The sequence below is a fragment of the Oryctolagus cuniculus genome, chromosome 5 (genome assembly GCF_964237555.1).
Source record: "Oryctolagus cuniculus chromosome 5, mOryCun1.1, whole genome shotgun sequence".
Classification (NCBI taxonomy): domain Eukaryota; kingdom Metazoa; phylum Chordata; class Mammalia; order Lagomorpha; family Leporidae; genus Oryctolagus; species Oryctolagus cuniculus.
The window spans coordinates 46,667,630-46,686,988 of NC_091436.1; the positions used below are offsets into that span (position 1 = coordinate 46,667,630).

At 36.0% G+C, this 19,359-nt stretch overlaps 1 protein-coding gene across 1 annotated transcript in view; it reads left to right on the top strand.

Moving 5' to 3' along the window:
- Positions 1–19,359, top strand: part of TRDN (triadin) — a gene marked incomplete at its 5' end in the record, with an annotated part of 426,296 nt that overhangs the window by 248,861 nt on the left and 158,076 nt on the right. Inside the window, 3 exon segments of the mRNA NM_001082743.1 lie at positions 2,445–2,474; positions 17,227–17,256; positions 18,013–18,030. Coding sequence (NP_001076212.1) covers positions 2,445–2,474; positions 17,227–17,256; positions 18,013–18,030 — 78 coding nt within the window.

The following is a 19,359-nucleotide window of genomic DNA, read 5'->3' on the forward strand; positions in this document are numbered from 1 at the left end:
GCTTCCCCCCCATAACGTCCCTCCCACCCACAACCCTCCCCTTTCCCACTCCTTCTCCCCTTCCATTCACATCAAGATTCATTTTCGATTCTCTTTATATACAGAAGATCAGTTTAGCATACATTAAGTAAAGATTTCAACAGTTTGCTCCCACACAGAAACATAAAGTGAAAAATAATAGATGATTTTTTAAATGATGATGAAATCAGATCAGAACTATTGTCATGTTTAATCCCAGTGAGAGTAAAGTTGGGAGTTGATAATTTCTTTCTTTCTTTCTTTTTTTTTTTTTTTTTTTTTTTTTTTTTTTTTTTTTTTTTTACAGAGGATCAGTTTAGTATACATTAAGTAAAGATTTCAACAGTTTGCACCCCCATAGAAACACAAAGTGAAATATACTGTTTGAGAACTTGTTATAGCATTAAGTCTCAATGTACAGCACATTAAGGACAGAGATCCTACATGAGGAGCAAGTGCACAGTGACTCCTGTTGTTGACTTTACAAATTGACACTCCTGTTTATGGCATCAGTAATCTCCCTATGCACCAGTCATGAGTTTCCAAGGCTATGGAAGCCCCTTAAGTTCTCCGACTCTTATCTTGTTTAGACAAGGTCATAGTCAAAGTGGAGGTTCTCTCCTCCCTTCAGAGAAAGGTACCTCCTTCTTTGAAGACCTGTTCTTTCCACTGGGATCTCTCTCACAGAGATCTTTCATTTAGGTGTTTTGTTTTGTTTTGTTTTGTTTTTTTGCCAGAGTGTCTTGGCTTTCCATGCCTGAAATACTCTCATGGGCTTTTCAGCCAGATCGGAATGCCTTTAGGGCTAATTCTGAGGCCAGAGTGCTGCTTAGGACATCTGCCATTCTATGAGTCTGCTGAGTATCTCACATCCCATGTTGGATCACTCTCCCCTTTATTTATTCTATCGGTTAGTGTTAGCAGGTACTGGACTTGTTTATGTGCTCCCTTTGACTCTTAGTCCTTTCATTATGATCAATTGTGAACTGAAATTGATCACTTGGAATAGTGAGATGGCATTGGTACATGCCACCTTGATGGGATTAAATTGGAGTCCCCTGGTATGTTTCTAACTCTGGATTTCCACGTGCAGAAGCATGAAGCAAGACCCCTACCTTACACCTTACACAAAAATCCACTCAACATGGATTAAAGACCTAAATCTATGACCTGACACCATCAAGTTACTAGAGAACATTGGAGAAACCCTTCAAGATATTGGCACAGGCAAACAATTTCTGGAAAAGACCCGGGAGGCACAGGCAGTCGAAGCCAAAATCAACTATTGGGATTACATCAAATTGAGAAGTTTCTGTACTGCAAAAGAAACAGTCAGGAGAGTGAAGGGACAACCGACAGAATGGGAAAAAATATTTGCAAACTATGCAACAGATAAAGGGTTAATAACCAGAATCTACAAAGAGATCAAGAAACTCCACAACAACCAAACAAACAACCCAATTAAGAGATGGGCCAAGGACCTCAATAGACATTTTTCAAAAGAGGAAATCCAAATGGCCAACAGGCACATGAAAAAATGTTCAAGATCACTAGCAATCAGGGAAATGCAAATCAAAACCACAATGAGGTTTCACCTCACCCCGGTTAGAATGGCTCACATTCAGAAATCTACCAACAACAGATGCTGGTGAGGATGTGGGGAAAAAGGGACACTAACCCACTGTTGGTGGGAATGCAAACTGGCAAAGCCACTATGGAAGACACTTTGGAGATTCCTCAGAAACCTGAAGATAACCCTACCGTTCGACCCAGCCATCCCACTCCTTGGAATTTACCCAAAGGAATTTAAATTGGCAAACAAAAAAGCGGTCTGCACCCTAATGTTTATTGCAGCACAATTCACCATAGCCAAGACCTGGAACCAACCTAAATGCCCATCAACGGTAGACTGGATAAAGAAATTATGAGATATGTACTCTTTAGAATACTATACCGCAGTAAGAAACAATGAAATCCAGTCATTTGCAACAAAATGGAGGAATCTGGAACACATCATGCTGAGTGAAGTAAGCCAGTCCCAAAGGGACAAATACCATATGTTCGCCCTGATCGGTGACAACTGACTGAACACCAAAAAGGAAACCTGTTGAAGTGAAATGGACACTATGAGAAACGGTGACTTGATCAGCATAGCCCTGACTGTTAATGAACAACTTAATACATTATCCCTCTTGGTAGTTTTTTTGTCTGTTCTACTTAATATGACTGGTTTAATTCTGTAATTAATACACAGTTATTCTTAAGTGTTGAAATTTAACTGAAATGTGATCCCTGTTAAACGTAAGAGTGGGGATAAGAGAGGGAAGAGATGTATAATTTGGGACATGCTCAAGCTGACTTGCCCCAAATGGTAGAGTTAGAAACATTTAGTATGTTTTAACACTGTTTTCTTTCCATTGTTTCAGCAGCCACTAAAAAGGATGAAAAGAAGGAAGGTATGTTTTGTATAAAATCCCATTGTATCTGCTATGAGAACAGTTTATCAATATTCAGACTTAGGTTTTCACTGATTTCCTTCCCATATATCTTTGCATAACTGATCTACTAGGCACAAAATATTTCCATGAATGTGATTTTTGTACCTTAGCTCACACAAAAGACTGAGCTACTTTTTAAAAAGTAACTTTAATCTGGTCTTTCTTAAGAGTACATTTGAAAAGATAGCTCTTCGAAATCTTAGATCATTACTTCGTTGGAAATCTTATCAAATTTCAAAAATACAGAAAGTGTAGACTCCTTTTTTCTGTATTAAATCCATGTATCTATGACACAAACAACTGATATTCCTTTGCTTTCTTATGCTAAAATATGTTATAGTCCCTTCACTATGTACCAGCTCCTTTTTGCTGGATGCCATGATAAAGAAAGTGGAATATACTTTTCTTTCGTCTAGGAGAATTTGTACTGGATTGTATTAAACAGCAGAGAAGGTCTTATTTAAGTCTTTTGCAATAGGGGTCAAGATGATAGAAACTGAGCTGAACTCTGCTGAAACTAAAAGTCAGGAAATTTGTAAGCACTGGGGTAAGCTAGAAGAAAACTGGAAGATTGTCAGCTGAGGGCTGTAAATGGGATTAGTCCATCTATATTTCCTAATTGGCATTTATCAAAGCTCAGCTCCTACCTTCCCTCTGAGACTATGAGATAGGGGTGCTATATTCTTTGATGATGACATTTCAAAGGAATAGCTCCCAGGTCACTGTGAAAGACATTTCTTGGGTGCAGAAGTTTTATATCTCAAAGAGGCAGGAAACAAATTTTCAATTGCAAGCATTCTAAAGTTAAGCACTCTAAAAAAGAAGACTAGAGACCTATTGTCAGAAAGAAACTTACCTAAAGTTCAGTTAAGCTAAGGGGAATGTTAAGGCTGTCTTGGCCACTGTGATTGTTTGCACATATATTTCCTTTAATACACACTTGGACCATGCTTGCACATGATCACCACCACTGTTTATTAATGGAGGCATATATTCTTAATAAAATATAGAATATCATTGTAAGAAATAATTTCTAATTTGGAAAAAGCCTTTATAATTAGTGTTTATATATATGCTCTGAAAATAAGACCAGAAAACGCATGTGATTTTTACATTTTCTATCAATGAAATTTTACAGAATTATAGTAGTTTGAGTCACGCTCTGCTTTTGTTAAATAGGATGCTAAGAGTATAACTGAGGGGACTTCAAAAAGTTCATGGAAAGATGGATTGAAATTAACTTTACATTGTGAAATTCTTTGAAATCCATGCATTGTTTTCTCATAATAGGAATTTCCATGAATTTTTGGAACATTTCTTGTATGCATGTATTTATAAATGTTTTTCACCTAAATAAATTATTCTTTTAATATCAATTTCAAGAACTTTTTGAAGTACCGTCATACAAGGAAGTAACTTCTTACAAGGAAGGGAGAAAATATGTGAGTTAGTTCTTATTTGTAAAGAGAGGTCAATATCATAGTATTGTAATGAAGACAACTGGGACACACTAATGTATTACTTATCAAGAAATTACAATCAATGTTCATTTCTCACATACACACAAGTTTTTACAGTATGCCTTAGAAATTACATCATTTATGTTATTAGTACTTTGGTGAGAAGAAAGAGGCATTATAAGATTAAGAAGGTACTAAATACCTGATCGAGTTTTTTTGTCAGACATTATGCCCTTCAACATGCTCATTTTTTTTCTACTATCACTTCTTATGAATAAAGAACTGTTTTACCAACTGATGTAGGTAAAGGGATAATATGAATAGTTATTGGCATTCAAACTAAAGTACTAAAATTTTCTAGGATATATGAAAGAGCAGCCAAATAACAATCTCATAGTCTTAAGCTTTCTATATATTTCTCCTCTCAATCACATCTCAATTAATTTTTGAGAAATTGTCCATTATCAACATGAAATATTAGGAAGCAATCAGGTAGAGCTTTACCCATGAAGAGACAAGTGATCTCGTGTTCATGTCCATCTGTAAAACTCATAAAGCACTATTATTGTAGACACCAAGACTGAAATCCTGGTGTAAGCTTCATTTTACACCTTTTCTTTTGCCTCTGCTATTTAGTCTCCTAAATTTTCAGTTTGAACTCTCTTTTGTTTAATTATCACCAAAATATCTAGACAAACTACTATTCATTCATGGCCTCCAGTCCTCTGGTTAAGATATACCATTGCCGTTTATGATCTCACATTATTCTTACTTCTTATGTAACCCAGGGCACTGAGCCAATGGATTCAAGCACTCCATTGGGTACCTGAGACCTTTGTAATGGCTAGGCAAAGTGAAATGTATTTTTGTAAAAATGACAAAGACATTATTTGCCTTCTTCATTCTTACTCTTACATAAGTGTTCATTGGAGTTTCGCAGAGACTAAATGATGTTACAGCTAAGTGATACTGCAACGAAGTGAATACCAAGGTAGAGCTGCAGATCCAACTGTCTTCTTAGTAAAGCAGACATTAATGAGATTTATAAAAGTGTACAAGAAAGGCACCAATCTCACCATTTTTTCATTTTTCTTAATAAGAGACAAAATTTGTTTACTAAAAAAGGAGGGAATTTATTGAGAAGATGTAACCATTTTTCTTTTTTTTAAATTTTATTTTTTATTTTTTTAAACTTTTATTTAATGAATATAAATTTCCAAAGTACGGCTTATGGATTACAATGGCTTCCCCCCCATACTGTCCCTCCCACCCACAACCCTCCCCTTTCCCACTCCCTCTCCCCTTCCATTCACATCAAGATTCATTTTCGATTATCTTAATATATAGAAGATCAGCTTAGTATACATTAAGTAAGGATTTCCACAGTTTGCTCCCACACAGAAACATAAAGTGAAAAATAATAGATGATTTTTTTTAAATGATGATGAAATCAGATCAGACCTATTGTCATGTTTAATCCCAGTGAGAGTCAAGTTGGGAGTTGATAATTTCTTTCTTTCTTTTTTTTTTTTTTTTTTTTTTTTTTACAGAGGATCAGTTTAGTATACATTAAGTAAAGATTTCAACAGTTTGCACCCCCATAGAAACACAAAGTGAAATATACTGTTTGAGTACTCGTTATAGCATTAAGTCTCAATGCACAGCACATTAAGGACAGAGATCCTACATGAGGAGTAAGTGCACAGTGACTCCTGTTGTTGACTTTACCAATTGACACTCCTGTCTATGGCATCAGTAATCTCCCTATGCTCCAGTCATGAGTTTCCAAGGCTATGGAAGCCCTCTGAGTTCTCCGATTCTTATCTTGTTTAGACAAGGTCATAGTCAAAGTGGAGGTTCTCTCCTCCCTTCAGAGAAAGGTACCTCCTTCTTTGAAGGCCTGTTCTTTCCACTGGGATCTCACTCACAGAGATCTTTTGCCAGAGTGTCTTGGCTTTCCATGCCTGAAATACTCTCATGGGCTTTTCAGCCAGATCAGAATGCCTTTAGGGCTGATTCTGAGGCCAGAGTGCTATTTAGGACATCTGCCATTCTATGAGTCTGCTGAGTATCTCACTTCCCATGTTGGATCACTCTCCCCTTTATTTATTCTATCGGTTAGTGTTAGCAGGTACTAGACTTGTTTATGTGCTCCCTTTGACTCTTAGTCCTTTCATTATGATCAATTGTGAACTGAAATTGATCACTTGGAATAGTGAGATGGCATTGGTACATGCCACCTTGATGGGATTAAATTGGAATCCCCTGGTATGTTTCTAACTCTACCATTTGGGGCAAGTCAGCTTGAGCATGTCCCAAATTATACATCTCTTCCCTCTCTTATTCCCACTCTTATGTTTAACAGGGATCACATTTCAGTTAATTTTCAACACTTAAGAATAACTGTGTGTTAATTACAGAATTAAACCAGTCATATTAAGTAGAACAGACAAAAAAACTACTAAGAGGGATAATGTATTAAGTTGTTCATTAACAGTCAGGGCTATGCTGATCAAGTCACCATTTCCCATAGTGTCCATTTCACTTCAACAGGTTTCCTTTTTCAATACATGTACATCTCACATTGGAGCACTTACATTTATAAAGCAAATATCACTGGACATCAAGAAAGAAATACATAGTAATGCAATAATAGTAGGGAACTCCAGTATTTGTCATACATAAAATATGTATTTTAACATGTAACAAGTTTATTAAATAATACACATTTTAAAGATTTCCTCAGCTTTAATTTTCAAATCATAAAGACATAGAAATAAAAGCTAGTTGGTATCCTTAATTATAGTTAAGAGTTTAAAGGAGTCCTGAGATGAAAATTACTGAGAATCTTTGACAATAAAATTATAGTCCTGGTTATATTATTTCTTGAGAATATTCAACTGCCTTCATTAAACTTTTCATGTCATTGACTACCTAAAATATTAAACAGCTGCACACTGACCACACTGTTTACTCTGCAGGGATTGACCTTCAATTAAATTTCCCATATTTCTGTTTCTGACTTGCCTTTTCTGACCTCCTGTCAAACATACATGAAGGCAAGGTCAGGACCAAGGCCTAAAACATTCCATGAGTTTAGATTCAACAAGTGTTTTGGAGATTGAGACAAATGTATTACCTTCATAGACAGCAAAAATAAGAGTAGCCAAAGGTGCTGGTTTTCTATATTTCTTGTCCCATCTGTCCTAAAGGATGATATCAGAACTAAAGTGGTCAGATAACAATACGAGACAAGTTTGGGACATCTTGTTATTAAGTCAATTCTAGATTATAGTGAAATGATTTTGTGGTCTGCAGCTCTATTCCAGAAAGCTCTAGCAAAGAGAATTTAGGATGTGATAAGAAATGATCTCTCTCTCTCTCTCTCTAACATTTATTTATTATTTGAAAGGCAGATTTACAGAGAGGCAGAGGCATAGGCAAAAGAGAGAGAGAGAGAGAGAGAGAGAGAGAGAGAGAATCTTCCATCTGCTGGTTCATTCCCCAGATGATCACAATGGCCAGAGCTGGGCTGATCTTAATCCTGGACACAGGAGTTTATTCTAGATCTCCTACATGGGTGCAGGGGCCCAAGCATATGGGCCATCTCTACTACTTTCCTAGGCCATCGCAGAGAGTTGGATGGGAAAGGGAGCAGCTGGGACTTGAACCAGCACCCACATGGGATGCCGGCACTGCAGGCAGAGGCTTTATCTGCTATGCCACAGTGCCAACCCCAAGAAACTGTCTCCTGACAGGCTCCCAGGAGATACAGAAGCATGTGGGATCTGTCCTCGTAGCTCCTCATGGACTCCCTAACCTCCCACATTCTTGTAGGACCACAAAGCATCCTTCCAAAATTCAAAGCTTTGTCGGTGTGTCCTGTACAGATTTTTGTAAGGTCACCAGGATATCATGGTGGAGCTGTTACCCTATTTTCCTATATACGCTCTTCCTTCTTGTATCATATACTTAATGTATTCAATTCTGTCCTTTATTTCATGGATTGTGCCAATTTGCCTTTGTTCTTGTTCTACCTGAATTTACTCTTTCCTCTACCTTCTAAAAGTATTAGACTATTTCAGGGTTTATTATAAATTCTCCTTCCTCTAAGAATTCTGCGGGACCCTCCCAATTATAAATACTATATCTCATATATAATTTCCCATCAGAGTTTACCTGTATATCTTTACTCTCATTTATTACTTGCCACCTTGTACTTCATGTTATTCATTTTGCTTTTTCCTAGTTGACTTAAAATCTTTCACTGAAGGAATTGTGTCCAATTCATTTTATGCCCTATACACATATGATTATTTTGTGCAATGCTGAATAAATATGTATTCTGTAATTGAATCAGAATATTTAGGACTCTAGACAAATATAATAGTCACAAGAAAAATGAATAGGCACCCATTTTCTCATATACTAAGTAAGGCATTATTATATTGTCATTTTTATAATTGAGCTATATTGCAGAGAGATTTTAGATTTTAGAAGTCAGAACCAACTGCTGAATGTTTCATGTTAGGTGTATATGATCCCTTACTGCTACCTGGTTGTGCTAACAGATCTAAGAAGATCTAATTCTTTCAAACTAGGAGCTAGAATTCTAGGAAATTCAGATTGTCTTTTGAAATATAGAACTCTACTAAGAATTAGCCAGATTAGATTTACTGTTTAGTAAAATTAGTGCAAGTAAAGTTGAATATATGTGAGCACTAGTATCAAGTGTTAGGATTTCAGAACTAGCACCTGAAGAGGGATCATTTGAAAAATAAAGCAAAAATACCTGAGGTTATAAATAATGCTGTTAATCAGATCAATTCCACAAAAGATATGGGTTACTTCATGGGTAGGACACTATGAAAAAGTTAACTTTCCTATTGGTATAAATTGGTATATCTTTTTCCTCTCACTACTCTTATGAAAATAATAGGTCATAGCTGATACCCTTGTAAAGATGAGTGAGTGGTGTATTGAAAAAATTGTGAACACATCGCTTCTGCTAAATCACAAGTGATGACAACTTCAGTGTTCTAGTAAAAGACTGATGCTCAGATTATTGGGCAGTTGGTCAACAGGGAAGTGTATTTGCCAAGCAATCCCTTATAATATTTTTAAGCTGTTTCAGCAAAAAGCACCAAGAGGGCACGAGTGATAGCATTGAGTACCAATAGCTCGTCACGGTTAGTACATGATCTCTCAATTACAAATACTATATTTTTTCAGTTGCTCATATGCTTTATTTATATTAATGTGGTGAGTTGTTGACTTCTAAACAAAAGATATAGCTTTATTATGATATTTTAAGAAAATTTTACTTTAGCTCCAAGGTCAACAAAATTATTGATTTTTTTTTTTTAAAAAGACATTTTATTTATTTGAAAAACAGTTTCAGAGAGAGAGAGGGAGGGAGAGAGGGAGATAAGAGAGAGAAAGAGAGAGAGAGAGAGAGAGATCTTCCATTCACTGGTTCACTCCCAAAATGACTACAATGGCCTAGGTTAGGCCAGTCTGAAGCCAGGAGCCAGAGCTTCTTCAAGGTCTCCCATGTGGTTGTAGGAGCCCAGGGACTTGGGCCATCTTCCGCTGCTCTTCACAGACGCAATAGCAGAGTGCTGGATCAGAAGTGGAACAACCAGGACTTCAACAGGTCCATATGGGATGCTGGTGTTGCAGGAGGTGGCTTAATTCATTACACCACAAGGCTGGTCCTTGATTTTTTTTTAAATTACTTATTTATTTTTATTTATTTGAAAGGTAGGGTGCCAGAGAAGGGGAACGACGGGGGGGGGGGGGAGTTAGCCTTTAATCTGCTGATTCACCCTCCAAATGCCACAGCAGACAGGAACTCCAACCTGGTGAAAAGCAGGGACTCAAATATTTGGGTCATCATCCACTACCTCCCCGATACTTTAGTAGAAAATTGAATGTTAAGGAATGAAGGCATTCTAAGTGATGACTTGACCCACAGCACCACCATTCCAGTCCCACTGAATTTTTTTAAAACTTATTTGATTAGATGATGGCTTGTTATATTTTCAATTTCTACTTCACGAAATGTTTTATTTTGTCTCAATAAGTAGTATTATTAACCTTACCCTGGACTTTGTATTAGCTTTTATTCTTTAATATCAGTACAACTGATATCTAATATATTGTTGATTCTTCTTATTAGGAAGAGGAAGGGGAAGTTAAAAATAATGGAGGTAACAGATATTCATAGTATATTGAGCTTCTACTCAGAGAATACAGGGCAATGATCTTGTTGTAATGTGTCATGTTTTATCCTCTGTTCTGCAATCCCCACCCTAACACACACAAAAACTTATCTCCAAGTTTATTCCTGAATGACCATGTGCCCTTCATGATAGTCTTGTGTTTTCTTTATTGATTGTGTTCTTGTTATCACAGGACTACTCAGTGAGGATACCACAACTGCTAGGGCAGGAAGAAATCCTATTTCATGACCTGGAGTCAAACTAACCGAAAATTTTCAATATGATGTCAGTAATCACCCGAGGCTCTTGTCATGAGCTGCCAAGGCTTTGGAAACCTTTTGAGTTCGCCAACTCCTATCTTATTTAGACAAACTCATAGTCAAAGTGGAAGTTCTCTCCTCCCTTCAGAGAAAGGTACCTCCGTCTTTGATGGCCCATTCTTTCCACTGGGATCTCACTCGCAGAGAACTTTCATTTAGGTCTTTTATTTTTTTTTTTTCCCAGAGTGTCTTGGATTTCCATGCCTGAAATACTCTCATGGGCTTTTTAGCCAGATCTGAATGTCTTAAGGGCTGATTCTTAGGCCAGAGTGCTGTTTAGGACATCTACCATATTATGAGTCTGCTGTGTATCCTGTTTCCCATGTTGGATCGTTCTCTCCTTTTAGTTCTATCAGTTAGTATTAGCAGACACTAGTCTTGTTTATATGATCTCTTAAAGCACAGGAAAGTATACAGTCAAACCAAAGAAAAGAAGAGAAAATTAGAATTTTAAAAAAATATTGTTGGGAATCTACAGGATACTATTAAAAAACCCAACATTCTGGTTCTAGGAGTTCCTGAAGACATGGATAGAGAGAAAGAATTAGAAGCCTTTTTAGTGAGATACTAGCAGACAACTTCCCGGATTTGGAGAAGGACAGAGACATCCAAGTACAGGAAGCTCATAGAACCCCTAATAAACATGACCAGAAGAGATCCTCACCATGACATGTTGTAATCAAACTCACCACAGTGAACATAAAGAAAATATTCTAAAATGTCCAAGAGAGAAATGCCAGATCACTCTCAGAGGATCTCCAATTAGACTCGCAGCAGACTTCTCCCCAGAATTCCTACAGGTTAGGAGGGGACCAGTTTAAAGACACAGACTGGCTGAATGGATTAAAAAAAAACCAATCTATTTGCTGCTTACAAGAAACACATCTTTCCAACAATGATGAATGCGGACTAAAAGTGAAAGGTTGAAAAAATATATTCCATGCCAATGGAAACCAAAAAAGATCTGGCATAGCTATGTTAATATCAGACAAAATAAACTTTAACACAAAAACCGTTAACAGAGACAAAGAGGGGCAATATATAATGATTAAAGGATCAATTCAACAGGAACATGTAACTATTATCAATGTGTATGCACCTAATTAAAGGGCATCGGTTTATTTAAAAGATATGTTAAGGGACTTAAAGGGAGACTTAGACTACAATACAATAGTATTGGCGGACTTCAATATTTCACTTCCAGCAATGGATAGATCAACTGGACAGAAGATCAGCAAGGAAATATTAGATATATAGCCCTAATGGATCTAACAGATATCTACAGAACTTTTAAACCTACACTTAAAGAATTTACATTCTTCTCAGCAGTACATGGAACCTACTCTAAGACTGAACACAAACTAGGCCATAAAGCAAGTCTCAGCAAATTCAAAAGAATTAGAATCATACCATGCAGCTTCTCAGACCACACTGGAATGAAGCTGGAAATTAGCAACTCAGGAATCCCTAGAGCATATGCAAACACATGGAGACTGAACAACATGCTCCTGAATGAACACTGGGTCATAGAAGAAATCAAAAGAGAAATCAAAAACTTTCTGGAAGTAAATGAGGATAATAACACAACATATCAAAATTATGGGATACAGCAAAAGCAGTATTAGGAGGAAAGTTCATAGCAATAGGTGCCTACATCAAGAAATTGGAGAAGCACCAAATAAGTGAGCTTTCAGTGCATCTCAAGGATCTAGAAAAACTGCAGCAAACCAGATCCAAAACTAGTAGGAGAAGAGAAATAATTAAAATCAGAGAAGAAATCAACAGGATTGAATCTGAAAAAGCATTACAAAAGATCAGCCAAATGAAGAGCTGTTTTTTTTTTTTGAAAAATAAACAAAATTGACACACCATTAGCCCAACTAACTAAAAAAAGAAAAGATGCAAATCAATAAAATCAGAGATGAAAAAGGAAATGTAACAACAGACACCACAGAAATAAAAAGAATCATCAGAAATTACTACAAGGACTTGTATACCAGCAAACTGGGAAATCTATCAGAAATGGATAGATTCCTGGACACATACAACCTACCTAAATTGAACCATGAAGACATAGAAAACCTAAACAGACCCATGACTGTTATAGAAATTGAATCAGTATTAAAGGCCCTTCCAACAACAACAAAAAAAGCCCAGGACTGGATGGATTCACTGCTGAATACCACCAGACATTTAAAGAGAACTAACTCCAATTCTTCTCCAACTATTCAGAAAAATCAAAAAAAAAAGGGAATCCTCCCAAATTCTTTCTATTAAGCCAGCATCTCCTTAATCCCTAAGCCTGAAAAAGATGCAGTATTGAAAGAAAATTATAGACCAATATCCCTGATGAACATAGATGCAAAAATCGTCAATAAAATTCTGGCCAATAGATTTCAACAACACATCAGAAAGATCATCCACCCAGACCAAGTGGGATTTATCCCTGGTATGCAGGGATGGTTCAGTGTTCGCAAATCAATCCATGTGATACACCACATTAACAAACTGCAGAAGAAAATCCATATGATTAAATGAATAGATACAGAGAAGCATTCGATAAAATAAAACCCATTTCTGATGAAATCTCTAGGCAAATTGGGTATAGAAGGAACATTCCTCATTACAATCAAAGCAATTTATGAAATACCCACGGCCAACATCCTACATAATAGGGAAAAGTTGGAAGCATTTCCACTGAGATCTGGTACTAGACAGGGATGCCACTCTTACCACTGCTATTCAATATAGTTCTGGAAGTGTTAGCCAGAGCCATCAGGCAAGAAAAAGAAATGAAAGGGATATGAATTGGGAAGGAAGAAGTCAAAGTATCCTTCTTCGCAGATGATATGATTCTTTATTTAGGGGATCCAAAGAACTCTATTAAGAGACTATTGGAACTCATAGAAGAGTTTGGAAATGTAGCAGAATGTAAAACCACTGCACAAAAAACAAAACAAAACAAACAAACAAAAAAAAAAACAGCCTTTGTATACACAGGCAATGCCACAGCTGAGAAAGAACTTCTAAGATCAATCCCATTCACAACAGCTACAAAAACAATCAAATATCTTGGAATAATCTTAACCAAGGCGTCAAAGATCTCTATGATGAGAATTACAAAACCTTAAAGAAAGAAATAGAAGAGGATACCAAAACATGGAAAAATCTTCTATGCTCATGGATTGGAAGAATCAATATTATCTTTTTTAAACTTTTATTTAATGAATATAAATTTCCAAAGTACAGCTTATGGATTACAATGGCTCCCCCCTACCCTCCCACTTCCCTCCCACCCACAACCCTCCCCTCTTCCACTTCCTCTCCCCTTTCATTAACATCAATTCATTTTCAATTCTCTTTATATAAGAAGATCAATTTAGTATATATTAAGTAAAGATTTCAACAGTTTGCACCCACACAGAAACACAAAATCAAAAATACTGTTTGAGTGCTAGTTATAGCATTAAATCACATTGAACAACACATTAAGGATAGAGATCCTACATGAGGAGTAAGTGCACAGTGACTCCTGTTGTTGACTTAACAAATTGATACTCTTGTTTATGGCATCAGTGATCACCCTAGGCTCTTGTCATGAGCTGCCAAGGCTATGGAAGCCCCCTGAGTTCACTGACTCTGAACTTATTTAGACAAGGTCATAGTCAAAGTGGAAGTTCTCTCCTCCCTTCAGAGAAAGTTACCTCCGTCTTTGATGGCCTGTTCTTTCTACTGGTATCTCACTCACAGAGATCTTTCATTTAGGTCATTTTTTTTTTTTGCCAGAGTGTCTTGGTTTTCCATGCCTGAAATACTCTCAAGGGCTTTTCAGCCTGATCCGAATGCCTTAAGGGCTGAGAGGCAATATTATCAAAATGTCCATTCTCTCAAAAGCAATTTATAAATTTAATGTGATATCAATCAAAATACCAAAGAATCTCTGCTCATATCTGGAAAAAATGATGCTGAAATTCATATGGAGGGAGGCACAGGAGATCTTGAATAGCTAAAGCAATCTTGTACAACAAAAGCAATGCCGGAGGCATCACAATACCAGGTTTCAGGACATGCTACAGGGCAGTTATAATCAAAACAGCATGGTGCTGTTACAGAAACAGATGGATAGACCAATGGAACAGAATAGAAACACCAGAAATCAATCCAAACATTTACAGCCAACTTATATTTGATCAAGGGTCTAAAACCAATTCCTGGAGCAAGGACAGTGTATTCAATAAATGGTGCTGGGAAAACTGGATTTCCACGTGCAGAAGCATGAAGCAAGACCCCTACCTTTCACCTTACACAAAAATGGAAAAAATATTTGCAAACTATGCAACAGATAATGGATTAATAACCAGAATCTACAATAAGATCAAGAAACTCAAAACAACAAAACAAACAACCCACTTAAGAGATGGTCCAAGGACCTCAGCAGACATTTTTCAGAAGAGGAAATCCAAATGGCCAACAGGCACATGAAAAAATGTTCAAGATCACTAGCAATCAGGGAAATGCAAATCAAAACCACAATGAGGTTTCACCTCACACCGGTTAGAATGGCTCACATTCAGAAATCTACCAACAACAGATGTTGGTGTGGATGTGGGGAAAAAGGGACCTAACCCACTGTTGGTGGGAATGCAAACTGGCAAAGCCACTATGGAAGACACTTTGGAGATTCCTCAGAAACCTGAATATAACCCTACCATACAACCCAGCCATCCCACTCCTTGGAATTTACCCAAAGGAAATTATATTGGCAAACAAAAAAGCTGTCTACACCTTAATGTTTATTGCAGTTCAATTCACAATAGCTAAGACCTGGAATCAACCTAAACGCCCATCAACAGTAGACTGGATAAAGAAATTATGGGGTATGTACTCTATAGAATACTATACAGCAGTAAAAAACACAATGAAATCCGGTCATTTGCAACAAAATGGAGGAATCTGGAAAACATTATGCGTAGCGAAATAAGCCAGTCTCAAAGGGACAAATACCATATGTGCTTTTTCTAAAATGTAGTTCGAGTTTATACTTAAATAGGATTGAATTGTTGCTGTTACCATTGTTACCATCATTGGTTATCATTTTTTTTTTCATGAAATGCCTTTCTTGATCCTCTAACAGCCTTTTCTGAATACACACTATGCCCTTCACCCATTTCAGATGTATTCATCATAAAGATTTTTTTGTTTGTTTTTTTTTTATTTATTTGAGAGGCAGAGCTAGAAAGAGAGAGAGACAGAGAGACAGAGACAGAGAGAAAGGTTTTCCATCTGCTTGTTCTCGCCTCAGATGGCTGGGCTGATATGAAGCCAGGATCCAAAAGCTTCCTCTGGGTCTCCAATGTGGGTGCAAGGGCACAAGCACTTGGACCAACTCCACTATCCTCCACCCCCCACCCCCAGGCCATAAGCAGAAACCTGGATCAGAAGAGGAGTAGCAAAACATGAACCAACACCTATATGGGATGCTGGCACCCCAGATGAGGCTTAGCCTACCACACCACAGTGCTAGCCCCTGTCATAAAGTTTCGATAATATCATATTGCTATAAGTCATACAAATTATTAGTGACTATCTATTATTCAAGGTTCTAAAGTAGATAATTATAGGTCAGAAAATTATTTTGCAAGTATCAATTCATAATTCATAATTATGGTTCTAAATTGAATAATAGCGAATTTTAAAATTAACTTATTGAAGAGGCAAAATATATGCCTTTCCTAAAACAAATGGTATCCTAAGCCCTTTGCTTTTTTTTAATAATAAGAACAGAAAGTTTCACTGCTGAATAATGGAAAATAGTAAACATTGCTCATATACAGGCTGAAAATATTAAAAATAGATGTCTGTTTACCACTGAATACACATTATTACATAGCAGTTATTAACATAATATTATGTTTGTCAGTAACCCGTGAACCAACACCAACCTATTTCTTCTTCGTTATAATGGAAATAGTTATTATTATTCAAAGAGATCATAATGAAGTTCAACTGGCATGACTTAGATTGAACAAACTCAGATACTGCAAGCTAGCTTCATGGACTACAACCCATATTTATGAAAACAGATGATATATTTTCTCAGCCGAGTTTTTATTAATGATTATAGGCACATTGAGGTTTATCTGCAGATTACATGTGATCTTTTTCATATTTTTTCGTGTTTTGTACATCAACAAAAGTTCATCACCACCTGCCCCATTCTAATATTCGTCCTCTCAAAAACAGAATGGCTTCTCTTTAACCCTTGTCTTTTAGAAAATAAAATGGAGTCAATCCATCTTTTGAAGATTATTTCAATGTTCATGGAAATTTTGTTGCAAGAAAATAAGTTGCTTTTCTATCATATCTTTTTAAAATTGCATTTATTTTTAATTTACATAAAGGGACAAATTTCATTGTATTTCATATGTATAGAGAGTTTTAAGAGCACATTGTTACTTCCCTTTTACCTCCCTCCTTAACTCTCACTACTTCCTCCTTCCTTTGCTATTTTTATTTCAATTTTTACAACGACATACTTTCAGTTTACTTTATAATCACAAGATCAACCCTCTAGTAAATTAAGAACTCAAAAAGTAGTATGTAAACAAATGTTTCTCAGAAGGGCTGCAAACAATAATCAAATGTCAATTTCACTCACATACTTTTTTATATCTTTTTAAACAATAATTTACCTTTGTGTTTGCAGATTCCAAGAAAGCAAAAAAACCTGCAGAAGGTACTGGAAATAATCTTTTCTTCTGTATTAAAGTTGATAAACAGTTAAATAGCATTTTTTCCTAAAAGATCAACATAGAAGTAAAGACCAGATACGGGCTAGAGAAAAAAAATGAGAAAGGCTGAGATTCAGAGAGAGAGAAAAAGTTAAAGAGTCAAATTATTTTTTGACAAAATTGTTCTGAGAAATATTTGGTAGTAATAGAAAACAATTACTGCATCTATTTAACTTCCACAGTAATTGTTTTCAGAGAAATGTTTGCTTCACAAGAAATTGAACAATGTCCAGTAGGAAGCATTCAGTTTTCTAGAAAGCATACATTAAGTTAATTTTGGGTACATCAGTGAGTTTCAGGAACTGAATTGGTTCTGTAAGTCTTTAATGGAAATAATAATTCATTTGGAAAGTACACTTCTGTATCTAGACTTGCTCACATGTATTTATGTGAATGATACATTTATCTGTTCTCACCTGTTTATTTAAGAAAACTACCAGTTGAAATTGTTTAAATGGTTAACCAATGTAAACCTAGGTTTATTCATCACCAAACTGTGTTTTTTTTTTCAATCAAATTAATGAAACACCCATGATAGTTAGCAATACCTCAGAACAACATTCCCTGTGAAACTTAAAGGGAGAAGTTGAGGAAGCGAGTTTGGAAAAAAAAAAATACAGTCTAATCAATGATTTAGGTAATTAATTTTATCTTTAAAGATTTTAAGAGTAATGTTTTTGTTTCTGTATCTTTTTCAACAGAACAGCCCAAGGGAAAAAGTAAGAAAATGCATGTGAAATTAATTTGTGCACATTTTTTCATAGTACTAATATTGCCAGCTGGTGTGTTTAGACTTGTACTTTTAAATTGCCCTGTTCTGAGTTTTATGCATGTATACTAATTTATTTTCATCAGAATAAGAAATACCAACATGGAGGGTCAGAGTAGACTTGAAATCATACCACGGTTTCTTAGAAACATTTTTTTCAAACTCCTGTAACCACCTAATAATACTCTCCATAGTCTAGGAGGGAAAATACAACTCCACTGTATTAATGCAAACTGTCTAATGTTTGTGTACATTTAAACCTTGTTAATTTTCCGTTCACAAAGAAGACTGAATAGAAGTCCTTTTCCAGGCAATTTTTACCAACACTGTCTGATTATCTTTCTTCTTTTAATCCAGAAATATTTTGTCATGTTTACAAGATATATGGCATTTGTCCACAACATTATTTTCCTCTTTGGTTACTTGGGGTCCATATATTAGGCAACATTTCACTTTAATACACTATAGAACCTGTTTGTTAACAATTCAATAAAACCCAATGCCTTCAGGCTTTGTCTTCTGCAAACACACACTCTCCTTTGCAGAAAATAGGATACATTTAACAAATGAAAACACAAAACAACTTACCTTTACTCAATCAGTAATTAAAAATAAGCATATTTCCAGGAATGTGAGGCTTTGAAGATTTCAGTGATCGTAAAAAATTTATTTTAAAATGCCCTCGTTTTGTAAAAATATTTATGTATGTTTTAGCATTGCAAAAAGTTGGGATGCAGAGATATTTCATGTCATACAAATGCTCTGAAGTATCCTGTGGAGACGATCATGAAATTATGCTACAACTCAGCCAGGGGGAGCAATCTATCTATAAAGAAGTATCTGTTGGTTCAATCAGAGTTATGTCTGTATATGGTTACTGATGAGTACTGGCACAAGGATACAGAAACCATTTCATAAACCATTTCACCAGTAGGAAAATGCTGGACCACTGGAGATTTGAAAAATATTACATTTATACCCTAAGGCCTTCACTTTATTGTAGACTATGTGGTTTAAAAGTTCCAGCAGGGACAGTGGACTTCCCTGACAATCTTTAGCACACTGATGTTTGTAATAAATAACATGCCTTCTGAGACATTCATTTGCAACCCAGCTTCTCATTGAGAAGGTCTGTGAATTGTAACTTGGACAGTAATAGAAAAATACTTTTCTGTAAAATAATGATTATTTTAAATTAAGATGAGTTATCTGGGTTACCATCTAGAATTGTTTTTATTATCATTATTTTTGTGTCTTTAAATTTGTTTAATTTAAAATT